The 13,904-nt window shown below is 43.7% G+C and overlaps 2 protein-coding genes across 3 annotated transcripts in view; both read right to left on the reverse strand.

The window, feature by feature from the left end:
- Positions 1–13,904, reverse strand: part of rpl9 (ribosomal protein L9) — a 337,328-nt gene that overhangs the window by 39,481 nt on the left and 283,943 nt on the right. The window lies entirely within an intron of this gene.
- Positions 1–13,904, reverse strand: part of pax5 (paired box 5) — a gene marked incomplete at both ends in the record, with an annotated part of 49,766 nt that overhangs the window by 28,637 nt on the left and 7,225 nt on the right. The window contains 4 exons of one of the 2 annotated variants that reach the window (XM_079279544.1): positions 998–1,062; positions 1,789–1,986; positions 5,208–5,373; positions 12,624–12,666. In XM_079279544.1, coding sequence (XP_079135670.1) covers positions 998–1,062; positions 1,789–1,986; positions 5,208–5,373; positions 12,624–12,666 — 472 coding nt within the window. Of the gene's footprint in view, positions 1–997; positions 1,063–1,788; positions 1,987–5,207; positions 5,374–12,623; positions 12,667–13,904 lie in introns of those variants that run through there. The other variant, XM_079279543.1, reaches the window with a different exon arrangement.

The following is a 13,904-nucleotide window of genomic DNA, read 5'->3' on the forward strand; positions in this document are numbered from 1 at the left end:
AGACACCGAAACACAATCCACTGCAGGGCGAAGTGAGGGAGGGAGGGAGGGAGGGAGAGGGAGAGGGAGCAAGGCTCTCATATTTATTTGTACTCTGAGATATTCATCGAGTAAAGGGAAATAACGTTTCAGTTATAGCTGTAAGCGATATATTGCTTCGGCCTGTAACATGATTAGAAACTACAAATGAACAGTCAAACCGTGTTATTGTGTCATGGGTCTTTTGATGAAGAATATTAATTTCACTCGTACAAACATGGTTTTTTTGGTTATTTACTCAAACATCCTTGCAATCCACCTTAAACTGGCAAAAAAAAACATGGCCGAATTAACCCCGCAAAAATAATTTGCCGTTTGTGATCTTTTGTTTCTCATTTAGGAAGGACATGTGCCGTTGACAAGATCAGTTATGATTCGGAACCTGCTTTAAGGCCTCTTTCATTTTGCTTCATTGTGTGGTTTAGCGGTGCATATTCCCCAACAGATGTGCAATTAATCCAATGAACACATACCAAACCACATAATAAATGTGGGCCTTTGTAGCCCCCTGAAGGGAGGCCTCGGGGCAGTTGCACACTTTGTCCGGGTTAATAATCCAGCCTTGGTATGAAGTAGAATTTGGGAACATACTGTAAATGCTCAATCGTGATCTCCATTAGCAGACATTTCAGCTTATGATACGTGTTTTTTGGGGGCATTAACTAGACGCGGCTGTCAACTCTCCCCTTTAAGAGGTTAATAACCCACAAGTTTACCAAACACACTCTGCCTCCTGTTAACTACCTTTACTTCCTTCACTCCTCATCTTGATTGAAACATTCGAGCAAAGACCTTCGTGGCCTACGACGTTTCACTCCAGGTTAAGGTTCAGAATTTTAAATACGTTTCGTTGTTCCGCACGCTGCACTCGGGCCCCTGAGAGATACACTCAACAACGGCTCCGCTGTTAAAATGTGCTTTGACGGTTGGAAACGGGATTTTGTTGCGGCGGACCTACCTAAGTTGTGAGCCAACACTGAGCCGGTTTGGCCGGGCGGCTGCTGCACCTTTGTCCGAATGATCCTGCAGGAGGAGAGAGAGGAGATATTAGTGTGTGCGTGTGAAGTGGCCGTTTGTGTGTGTGTGTGTGTGTGTGAGGATTCTGCTGAGTGACAGAGAGAACATGAACATCGTGGGAGCTAAATGATGTGTGTGTGTGTGTGTGTGTGCGTGTGAGAGAGCGAGAGAGAGAGAGAGAGAATGTGTGTGTGTGTGTGTGTGTGTGTGTGTGTGTGTGTGTGCGTGCGTGTGTGTGTGTGAAGTGGCTGAGGCAGGCTGACGTGGCAGAGGGGCCTCACACTTCCTGCTTGGCTGCTCATGCAAGCCTTTTTCCTTCCTCTTTCCTTTCCTTTCTTTTTCCTTTTCCTCCCCCTTTTTCCTCCCCTCTCATGTCCTCTCCTCTCCTTCCCTCTCCCTTTCTCTCCTTTCCTTTTGTGTCTCTCTGTCCGTCCTTACTCTCGCACACCTTCCCTCCCTTTTGTCTGCCTCCTTTGCTCACTCCTCTCTCTTATTTCACCATCCCTCCCTCTCTCCCTCTCTCTCTGCCTCTATGCTCAGGGAAAAGGGTTGTCATTGTACCATCGTGTTGAACCACTGAGCTGCAGCCACTTCATACATATGGAGACTGGGGCCTCTTTGCCATTCTCTTTTCCACACACACACATAGAACACACCATATTATATTGCTCTGAGCTCTACCTACTCTCCATACCTGTTGCTATGAAGTTGATACTCAAACTGAACGTATACCTGTTGATGGAGCTGACGCTGGGGACGCTGTCGTTGTCGCACACTCTCTCGGCCAGGAGCCGGTCCCGGATCTCCCAGGCAAACATGGTGGGGTTTTGGCGTTTGTAATCTGCGATCTTGTCGACCACTTTGGGAGTAGCAACCTTTGGTTTGGATCCCCCGATGACCCCGGGGCGGATGCTGCCCGTCTCGTAGTACCTGCCAAATCAAAGCGCAGAAGAGGCTCGCGTTGGTCACAAAGGAGGTTGTCGCATTTACAGAGAAAGTGTTGGATAGAAGCTGCGTGGGAGGTCGATTCTGTGAATTCAAACTTAAAGAATGTGTCATCTCCAAGATCAAAAATGGGATAAAAAAACCTGGAAAAAAACAAAGCAACATGTAAGAATCATGAGGCTAAGATGTTTAAACTTGCACGACAGTGTGACTTGATCAATTGACGTTGGTCCTCTTATTTTGACCTTTTTTTATCAATGGAGATGATTGTGCAAAAGTGATCAAATCCCACTTAAAATACGAGAGGGTTTACATGGTTAGTAATGCCGTTCTAATTGTTATCTACTTTGTCCGTGGTTCCTAACTCTTTGGTCACTAATTTACAGTTTGTAGAACCGCTGGGTACTGTCGTTTATAGCAAAAGTCACTCAAACAGAGGCAAATAGGGCATTTGTTTGGGAACGAAGTTCGGCTTCAGATTTGGTGCACTCGTGACACCAGTCTGAGCTCCCTCCCCTCCCGGCTCCTCGACCTTCCCACTTCTTATATTCAACTGAAGCTAGCACGAGTCTGTTTCGGTCTAATCAAGCGGTTCTCTTCCACAGTCACAGCCTTTGTCGCGGTTATTTGTGGGGAAAGATAAAGAGAATTTCATTCTAAAAAAAGCAAAACATTGGAAGACATCCACTTGATTGAACTCTGCTGTATCCTCATATTAGCTTCTGTTGAAAACCACGATGTGTTTTTGCAGGGAGCTGAGGATTCTATCGGTCATCTCTAACATTCACAAGGGATCACTTCACAGCCGGTATGGACAGGAGAAATAACTACAGCGCCCAATGACTCTTTCAATGTTCATATCAGAGTGTGAAATAACGCAGCTTGGTCAGTGTTGTTAAGCTTCACACTGTGACGCTCTTCCTGCCCTTTTAGCGTCAGATTTGCACGTCTCAGAAACGGCATGTCAGTGTCCGCTCTTTACGTGCAAAATATACTTCCACCTTGACAGGAAGTTAAGTTTAGGCAAGAAAACCACTAAGGTTTTGGGAAAGAGCGGGGTCGACGTGACTACGTACCTGACTTCCGTTTCTAAATTTGACAAAGACGAAGAAATATTGCAAATGTTACAAAAGCCACATAACAGATACTTTGACAATAGGACACTAACACTGGTGACTCTTGCCACATGTAGGACTCTATTCTATAACAAATGGCTCTATTTGTGTTAGCTCTATTTAGCCTTTTAGTTTCATTACTTCAAGACTTTTGTTCATGCCTTTGCTTGGGTATTCCTCGCAAAAAGACATCTTCAACCCTCAGACGTAGAAAAGGAAACTCCAGGCGCTCTTTAGTAACATTACATACATTCAATGACTTTAATTATTGGTAACCTCACAGGGCCTGCATTGGAGCGGAGAGACTAAAAACTGATTGTTTTACACCTGGTGCGCTACACAGACCAACGGAGGCAGAGAAAGCATTGACATGATGTCAAAATGTTGACGTCATGTCAGTGAAACTACAAATCAGACAATGTGTGGCAATAACATGTGAAACCGACCTCCTCGCGGCCATTAGAACCAACAGCTGGATAACAGTTCAACTGAACGTGACGCCAAAAATATTCATGACGTCTGACTCGTGCCGTTTCTTTCTTTGGCAGTTTCACATTGAGACAGAGAAGAGGGTGGCGTACACACACACACACACACACACACACACACAGACACACGCACGCACACAGATTCAGGCGTTTCGTGTCCACCATGGCTATTTCATGAATGTATTTGCATGCAGAAGGGGCATGGGTGCAGGGAGGGGGGGGGGCGGCGGGGGGTCGGGTAGGACAGCAAATGTGCTACAGAGCTTGCAGAGAAAGGGGGATGCTGTGTGTGGATGCAAGCTGTCAGTCAGTCTTAAACCTGCTCTCTCTCTCTCTCCACCGCTGTACGGTAGAGTTATCCCTTCCGTGAAGATGTGTGCTCCTGTAAATGTGTGCTTCCTTGTCTCCCTTTGTGTGTGTGTGTGTGTGTGCGTGTGTGTGTGTGTGTGTGTGTGTGTGTGTGTGTGTGTGTTGCACACGTTGACTGTTCACAGCTGGAGTATAAACACAGCTAAAGGAAAAACAAACAAAAAAATCTGTTTCCAAATGGAAAACTATTTAAATTATTCACAGCGAAATCATCAGTGAATAAAAGAGCGTGGTTATTGATATCCGCACAACGATGAGTTAACGCACACACACACACACACACACACACACACACACAGAGCGGTATAGAGTTGGTGGTTTTGTTCTGCTGGCACCAGACAGACAGAGAGGAGAGGATAAAACAACCCTCCCTCCCTCCCTCCTTCCATCCCTCGATCCCTTCTCCCCCCCCCCCCCTCACGGTAACGCTTCAGTGAGTTGAACGGCCAGGACAGGGGGAGAGAGAGAGGAAGACAGAGAGAGAGAGGCAAGGGAGAACAATGAGCAACACATTTTTTTTGATGTAGCTGAGGGTCGCTGCAGCTAATCCTTCCCCTCCGTCCCCTCAAATGGTCTCTCTGTCTCTCACCCCTTTTTCCCCCCTGCACTCTTCTTATTTAACAGGCCTTTGCCCTTTTTGATTGTGTTCTTGTCTTTCTCCCTTTCTCCATCTCACTTCGTTTTTTTTTGGGGGGGGGGGTTCAGAAATATGGTGCCACTTTCATTTTGATGCTAATTCCCAAAAAAGTGATGAATCTTTTCCCTTTTGTCCCCCTTTCTTCTCCGGGGGACGGAACGAGCAGGGATTTAGTCTCAAATTTTAGCTTTAAAAAGGCAAAGAGAGAGAGAGGAAAAGGGGGGGGGGGCTAGAGGAGAGACAGAGAAATATTGAGAAGGGTCGGGAGAGAAATACAGGATACAGAGAGGGGAGAGGAAGGTTAAAGGGGCAAAAAGAAAGAAATAAGGGAGAAGAAGAGGCAAGCGAGCAGACAGCTTGTGGATGCTTAGGGAGTCAAAGAAATGTCAGAATGGACACGAAATGAGTCAGTGCGACCTTACAGGGGCTTCAGTTTGACACATGCTAAGCCAACACTGAACCTGAAGCCAACAATAAAAAACAAAAAACATGAACCGGATTTAGACTTGTAGCTGTCCTGCTTCAAAGATTTCCCTCCCCCAAAGATGGCGTCAGACCGGTAAAGCCGCCACGTTTATACACCTCGGCCACGATTACCTGCCCAGTATCTTGCTGACACACCCGTGGCTGACTCGCAGCTGGCGTGAGATGTCGCAGGGCCGGACCCCTTGGTGGGCGAGCTCCACTATTCGCTGCCGGACCACGTCCGGGAGGGGCCGGCCGTTCACAAACACGCCTCCGAGCTGGTTCACCCCGCCATGTCCTGGAAGAGAGAGACAGAGAGAGAAGAAGAAGACACGTCAAAAACAAGGTGAAGGGTGAGTGACGGAGAGAGGAATGCTACGGCTGCCTGTGAATTTAATTAGGTTACAGGCAGTGAAATGAGACAAAGATAAAGTTATTCAAAGTGACCAATTGAAGGTCTGAACGAGTGTGACCTCACAGATAAAATCTGTGAAAATTCTTCATTTACTGCATTGTTCGTGTCCGAGTCCTGGCCTTTCCTCAAAATACATTCATTTTTTTCCCAAACCCCTGCTTTTCCAACACGATCATCCCGATTCTTCCGATAAATCCAATCTAGATGAAGCAAAGCCATGTCTTAAAGAGACAGACTGCCACAGAAAGGCCCTTCAGACGGCCATTTATCAGTGGTGTTGACATAAACAGCACACCCAGTGTGCCACATTCCAGTCTGGATTAAAAGCCTCCACATTCGATCCTATTCGCTCGCTTCCTGTTGTCACCCTCTAGCTCAGCACCATAGCACCAGTTAGAGTGTTCCAAAGTGCAAGCTTTGCCTATTTTAGATCTTCAGTAAATGAGGGGATTCATTATTGACCAACTGGCCCCTTTACTTAAGGATACCACTAATACCCCCGCACCCCCCTGAGGATTTAATTTAAGGAGAACAAGACTGAAGCTGAACCTTTCTATCGGTTCTATAACTTTTCTAAGCCCTCTGAGACAAATTTGTGATTTGTGATTTTGGCCAATACAAAATATACTGAATTGAATTGAATAGTTCTGTTCATGGGATTGTTATTAACTGTTTTAATCCTTCGCTCTTCTGCTACTGTAACTATCGGACATAGGAAATCAGTAGCCACCTGCTAATTCATCTGACAAAAGTTTTTGATTGACAGGAGCAATAAGGAGCAATAAGAAGCAATAAGTAGAAATCGGTCGTGATTTGGAGCAAAGTAGTGCCGGGCGATACGCCCAAAATCTGCCATCACCATACAGGTCACATCATTCCTCTATAACGATGTCATCATAGAGCGTGTTCTCTGGTAATTCAATAAATAAATAGTCGGCTGTTGTAAACTCCTGAGTGAGTTTAATACTTGGCGGATGTAAAGTACTGAGTATTTTCTCATTGATTGAGAACTTTAGTACAAAACGGGCTTGTTATGATCCGTTAAGACGACTTGGTTGCACATCACAATATCTCGATATATGATTTCATCACGATACGATTCCATCGAAAGATAAATTATCATATTGGATTATGACTCAGCTCTAGAGCTAAGTATAACATGGGATATAGTTTGCATCCATATAGTTTATAAATCAGATTATAACTAGAAAACAAATGCCCCGATGTTACGCCTTTTAAATGGCTGGTTTTGTCCGACCGAATGTCCAAAATGCTAAGTTTACTATCGCAGAACACGAATGATCACATCGGAGAAGCTGAAGCCAGAAGATTATTGGCATTTTTGCTTTTGATTCGTTGCCAATCGACTGATGGATTAACCAACTAATTGTTGAGCACCAGTCCTGGAGCCTGTCCCAGCATGCACCTGGGTCTGTAGATCAACACGTTCACAGCTCTGTTAACTCTCTCTGTTGAAAGGCTCCACTCAGCCAACCAGATCAGAGCGTACAGGGGCCTCTTAATGAGAGAAGACAAAGCTAACCGCTGTATCAGCAAATATATAAGTATATGCAAATATATATATATATTTATATATATGCATAATTATATAAACAGTAAGCAATGGGATCCATACGCTCACTCCCCAATAGTGTGTATATATTGTTTACTGTACATGTATGTATCTCACCTAAGGCACAGTGTAAATCAACCAGATTTTTTTCTGCCACATAATCCACTGGCTTTTGTATTACCATAGTGATTACGTCTTTAGGGGAAACACACACACACACACACACACACACACACACACACACACACACACACACACACACACACACACACTAATCCTAGCTGTGGGGGTAATAGATTTTAAACACATTACCCCAGCAGGGATACCCCCTTAAACACAAAGCTGTACCCTGAACCTGTCCCTCTGTCCTCTCCTTCCCTCCATCAGCATATAATAAAGAAACACACACACACACACACACACACACACACACACACACACACACACACACAGGCTGCTCCAGCTCAAACAGAAACACATCCACACATGGAGTGTGAAGTGTACAGTCTCACTCTGTTAAATCAAACAGAGCTGTTTCCGAGCGGCGGGACGCAGGCCGGTCCCTCTCGCCCCCCTCACTACTTTATTTTCTGGAGATAGAAGAAGCCTCATTATGCAGGTGCCTGGCGCGGTTTGAAAAAGCAATCGCTCTTTACAAAAGACACCAACATGTAGACGCAGTCGTTTGATCATGCAGTGAAAGCTGGGCTCAGAGTCTAAACGGCCAGAAATGGAATGAACTTTTAAAGACAATGTGATCACATCAGCTGTACCCAAAGCATTTGCTGTTTAATTGAAGGCGCAGTCCACTAAATGAATGGCTGTGTTTTTGCATGGCATGGCTGCCAGCTAGTAAAATCAGTTGTGTTTTGAAGCTGCGGAGGAGCTTCGTCCTGAGAAAATAACCCTCGCAGTGATGTCAGTTATCTCAGACACTTATGCATTGTGGGAAATGTAGGATCATGCAGGGTTTTGTAGCTTGACCCATACAAAGTCATGTCCTCTGTGGGTTTGATTTTATTTTTGTTATCTGTCTCTCACAAGTCTCCTAACTTTATGCAACACTAAACAGCACCCCTTTAGTAAATCAACTGTGTCGACCTTTCTGAGCGGAGGTGATTTTGTGATGTGTGAATATTTCTGGGAAACAATGAGCGGCCTCTGACTGAAGATGGTCCATCACTGGGACCTTATGCTTTCAACTGGTTTACAGATTACCCGGCGTCAGAGGAAGGGAATTTGGAGCATCTATCCAGGAAGATGTCTTGTACTACATCTGCTGTTTGAAGCAACATGAAATAGAGGTCCGTGAGATTATGTTATGATGATGAGTTTGCTTCCCTTTAATGCAGGTAACCTAAGCAGCCCCTGGGCCAGTGCTTGTTTATGGCCCAAAAGCACAGCTCTCAAATGTGGCTCGAGGGTCTTTACAATCTGGATACTGGAGAGCATACTTTTAAAAAAAAACATATTTTGGGACATTTTATCCCTTTGTGATAGCAGAGAGATGACTGGAAGCTCCTTTAATGTTGCCATTGATGGGCAGCGCCTTGACCTTCCACAGTCCACCTGAACCCCACTGTTCTTGTCATTTTGTTTCCTTCTAATCCTGCGATTTTACTGGAAATCATAACTGTAACGTCCCACCTGGTGCTGAGACGCAGAGAGAAGACTCTCTCACACACACACACACTCACTTATAGCAGTTCCTCAAAGCAAGAACGAGCCCGCTGACCTACATGGACAAAAATCCTGAACACACACTCTCTCTCTCGCTCTCTGTGAATGTTTTGTACAAGTGTGAAGGCATTATTCCCTTCCTCCTCTCCTTATTATCACGTCCCAGAACCTTACCATGAATAAAAGCACAGGTTTTTCTTTCCTTTTTTGCGGGGTCGTTTATAGAAGCCGACTGTGCATACGCCCTCCTCACCATAGGTATCTTGCAGAGAAGACTCCCCCTCTCTCTCTCTCTTCCTCCCTCCCTCTCTCTCTCTTTCTCTCTCTCAGATAAGAGTAAATGAAATGGTTCCTTTCACCCGTCCTATCTGGGCTGGGGCATGAAATACGCCTTGCTTTGTAAAGAGATGGAGAGGAATGACTTGTGACCTACAAAAAGCGTCCAGATAACTATTTATTCACTTATCTGTGTATTTACTGTTGGCATTAGACGTTCAGACTCTCACCGTCCTCGGGGTGGGTGATGGGGATTATGTGTTTTGAAATTTATTTTTTTCCCCGAGCCCATAAATATACTGATAGGGACAAAACGCAATAAACTTACACATTCTAGAGGCATTTGTTTATCAGCCAGTGAGGCTATAATTCTCTAAATAAGCAGCATTAAAGACTATAAGTGCCATGTTTTTACACATCTAGTAGGAAATGGAGCTGGCCTGGACTGAATTTAATCTTGAAGTTCTTATCATTATAATGAGGAAAATGGCCAGAAATTGCTTTGCATTTTTTTGGGAGGAATATATTCCTCTTTCGATTAAAACAATTCTAATTCAGGGCTGATGTTCCCTCACAGCTGTGTGAGTTTAATGACAGAGGTCCAGAAACTCCTCACACTGACCAAACAAATGAACCACTCGCTCCTGGAAATTCAATCAAGGTTGGCCAGCTCCTGAGGTTTTGTTGCAAATTAGATACAAAGATTCTCCCAAATGAGGGGGGGGGGGGGGGGGGGGCTAGGCTTTTAAAGGTGTTTCTGTTAAAGCTGAGTCTCCAGAGGCAGCTATAGCTTCGTCTTCATTCCGAAAAAAAAACACAGGATGAGAGAGGGACAGAGACAGCCAGGGGACCTGGTCATTATGCAGCCCATGTTGTATTTCTATTTATTTACCCTTTTATAGGAGCTGAATAAAAAGCCCAGCACCTCCTTAAATGTTTGATTGATTCACTGTTTCCGGGAGGAAAAAAACCCAGAGATAAAGCAGAATATATTCGAGCTCCCCCATCCAGAAAATAAAGTCTATTAGGCTCTCTGTCTCTGCATTCCTCTCTCTCTCTCTCTCTCTCTCTCTCTCTCTCTCTCTCCCTCTCCCTCTCTCTCCCTCATCTCTCATCTGCCTCGTCACGGCCTGACGACTCAAAAATAAAGCAAAAGAGAAGAAATCTCAACAAAACGCCACCGGTCCTCTCTCTGTGGCTCTTAAAAGAAAGAAAGAAAGAGAAAGCGGGGAACTAGAAATTACTTTTGGCAGAAAACCTGTTTGGAAAGTTGCCCCGCGAGAATACAGATGAAGCACATTTCCTCAAGCAAACAGTCAAATATATCTGTGAGATGTGCCAGTCAGCCGTTTTTGGACGTATGGTGTTATATATATATATATATTAATTTTTTTATTGTTTCTTCCTGAAAGGTGGAATAATTCTTATTCTGTCGAAATGTGAGTCATGGAATCGTGTTAATGAACGGTTAGAATTATAAATAGCGTATAATAAGCAGTTTTACAGAGATTCCCGCGTGAGAGAGAAAAGAATATACGTTTTGATTAAAAAAAAATACTTAAATGACAGCACTTCAAAATAAAACTGCCACACTTTCGTTTCATTTTGTGGACTGTGGTCGGGATAAATATTTTGTGTGGTTTTTTTTTCCGTGTAGAAAACGTGGTTCTTCTTTAAAGTCATGAGTCGATCACCAAGGTAGGCCACAGCCTCGCCTGCTCAGTATTCAGCATGACACCATTACCATCACAATACGTGATTATGAAATTCAGCTCATTATCATCACAATTACCTGCTATAGATTTTTTTTAAATCATCACATATGTGTTGCTGCTTATGGCTCAAAACACGCTCCAAACTTATAACCAAGTATAACGAGTGATATGAAGCGTGTGATATATATGAGATATAAACTGTATTGCCAACATAGAAGACTATACCAAAATAAAGCAACTTTGTAGGTAAAAAAAGAAGAAAGAAATATGGCACTCGCGCATGACTGATACACTTAGTGTTATGTAATAAAAGAAAAGAGGGGAAAACAACAAACTTAAGTTGATGTTGATCTTTACACACACACACACTCACACAATAACACAGCAGACACAATCGCCAGCAACATTTCCACGCGTCACAGTTGATTCATCCCAACCTCTCTGTCTCTCTCTCTCTCTCTCTCTCTCTCTCTCTCTCTCTGTCTCTCTCTCTCTCTCTCTCTCTCGCTCTGTCTCTCTCTCTCTCTCTCGCTCTCTCTCTCTCTTTGACATTTTTTAGGGTGTAATCGTTTTAAAGCGTCTCCGGGCTTTGACATATATAACTTTAGCTCCGCTCTTACCGTCAGCACCGCGCTTCATTGGCTTTGGCGAAACTGCAGCGAAGAGGAAACGTGATTCGTTCTCGTTTTTTTCTCTTTTTTACGATGTGTGTGTGTGTGCAGCTTCTTTTTTTTACCCTGCAGGATAACATACCGTGAGAACCTCTGTCAGTCACATAAAACGGATATATATACACACCTATAGGCCTATAGATATATATTTTTTTTAATATATATATATATATATAGGCCTACATGCAGGGATTTTATATTTAGCTAAATAGTTGTGCCTCCCCCTCATATACCCTGCATGTCCCCCGAGCACCTGCTCTGCTGCTGAAGTGTCCTTGAGCAAGAAGGCACCGCTGCAAGCTGCGAGGCCGAACCGGAGCGCGCTCTGACCTGCTGGGCCGTGAGAGGAGGATCTCCCCGCGGGGATCAACGGAGTCTCACCTTGTTATGAGCGCGTAAGACCCCCATAGCGCAGATCTGCTTCCCGCACACCTGTGCGCGTCTGTCTAACCTGGTTACGTGCCAGAAAATTGTTAAAATACTGCAAGGGTCAGGACATAAAAATCAAAAGTGAGGATAAATAACAATACACAAAAGGAAAAATATCACCAAAAACAATTATATAAATTGGGGCCAAACGCATATATCCAGATGTTATACTCTGCCAAAGAATACCAATGTCTTAAGAAGTCATTGAGCAACCAGCCTACATCATATCAAAATAAGTGCTAATATAGGAAGAAATAATTCACTTTCACAACAAATGTTTCCAACCCAGGCTGTTTCCATATTTAATAATATATATATATATATATATATGCCCGCCATATATATATATATATATATATATATATATATATATATATATATATATATATATATATATATATATATATATATATGCCCGCCATATATATATATATATATATATATATATATATATATATATATATATATCAAAATGTATAAATATATATATACATATATCTTAAATAGATGTAGATGAATATCAAAATGTATCTTGCAAAATGCACGTGCTTGTATTATTTCAGCATTATTGAAGACTTTGATGTCCTCCAAGAAAAGATGATTTAGGACCCAAAGCAAGGGTGTTTTTTTGCAGTGTGTAGTGCAGCTGAAAACTACTCCGTTGTTATTATTACACAAGCACACAGAGTTGTAGGCGTGTGTGTGTGTGTGTGTGTGTGTGGGGGGGGGGGGGTTCAGCTCAGGGCAGATGGGATCATGCAGATGAGGAATATAAACGTGTAAACTTACTGTGCATTGCCGCAAACGGGTCGTGCTTACAGTGAATCTCCATCGTTAAGGTGGAGGTCTGCAGAGGCTCCCGGTGCGGTGTAAAGGGGGGTCTTAAAAGAAAAATGCCACCCGGACGCCTCGCTTCAGTCTGCCACTTCACTGACACGCCGCGACCTCCAGTAAATGGAAAGGGACTGCCACTTCCCTTCAGAGAGCGGGTTTAAATTTCTTAACTAATACAAAAAAAAAAAGTCATCGGTTGGCAACTTGTCACAGGTTGAACTTTGACTCGCACTAATAAAAAAACTAAAATATATTTAAAAATAAAATATATAGAAAATGGGAGTTTTTTTCAGGTGGAAGGGAGAGAACAAATGGCGTCAAAAATCGGAATGAGAGACGGGCTCCCTCCCCATGGGGACGGGACACCGCGCCGGGTCTGCTCTGGCGTCTCCAGAAACCAGAGAAGGGAAACGACAGCTATGGAGCTCATTCCCTCAGCTGCTCGTCCTCACCGAGTCTCCTCAGCCCGAGGGGGGAACAGATTCAAACTTTTGCCAAAAAAATAAAATAAAATATGGAGAGCAAACAAAGTAGCCTCCCTCCCTTTTCTCTTCTTCTCGCTCCGCTGGCTGTGACCCCTGAACTGCATGCGACTCAGCCGATGAGAGGGGGGGGGGGGGGGGCTGAAGTCTATTACAATATTTAAAAATAAGAAAAAACCCAGTTCAAAAAATAAAAAATATATTCTTTACAAATCCACGGTTGTTTTTTCTTCCAGCTTATTGGCAGCACATTTTTTCTTCTCGTCAGAGATCGTCCTCGGCAGGTCGCCTTCACATTAACACTTGGTAATCTCCCATCAATAACGCGCATGAGAGCGGGTGACTGCTCACATCTTGAAGTCTCATATCCACCGGGGCCAAAAAAGAAGAAAAAAGAAAAAAGAAGAGAAAAGAAAGATAATACAGAATATTGAACAGCGGGAAAAGAAAAAAAGAAAATAACTCTCTGGTTTGAGGAAAAAGCTGCTGACTTGTTATCCTGTGAGTGAGAACGAAAGGTAGCTCTTGCTCACTCTGTTATCTCTCCCCTTTCTCTCTCTCTCTCTCTCACTCTCTCTCTCCGTGTTGACTGGGACTCTAGGCACAAACGTGTTGGACTCCCGCTTTCTGTGTGAGTTTTGCGTTGGAAAAAGAAAACAACCCTGTTCCCAAAAATTCAAACGCTATCGTTTTCTCCGCGCTCGCGCCAGAAACCACCCCAAAAAAAACGTCCACAATGTTGGTGTGTAAATAT

The sequence above is a fragment of the Melanostigma gelatinosum genome (genome assembly GCF_949748355.1).
Source record: "Melanostigma gelatinosum genome assembly, chromosome: 11".
Taxonomy (NCBI): domain Eukaryota; kingdom Metazoa; phylum Chordata; class Actinopteri; order Perciformes; family Zoarcidae; genus Melanostigma; species Melanostigma gelatinosum.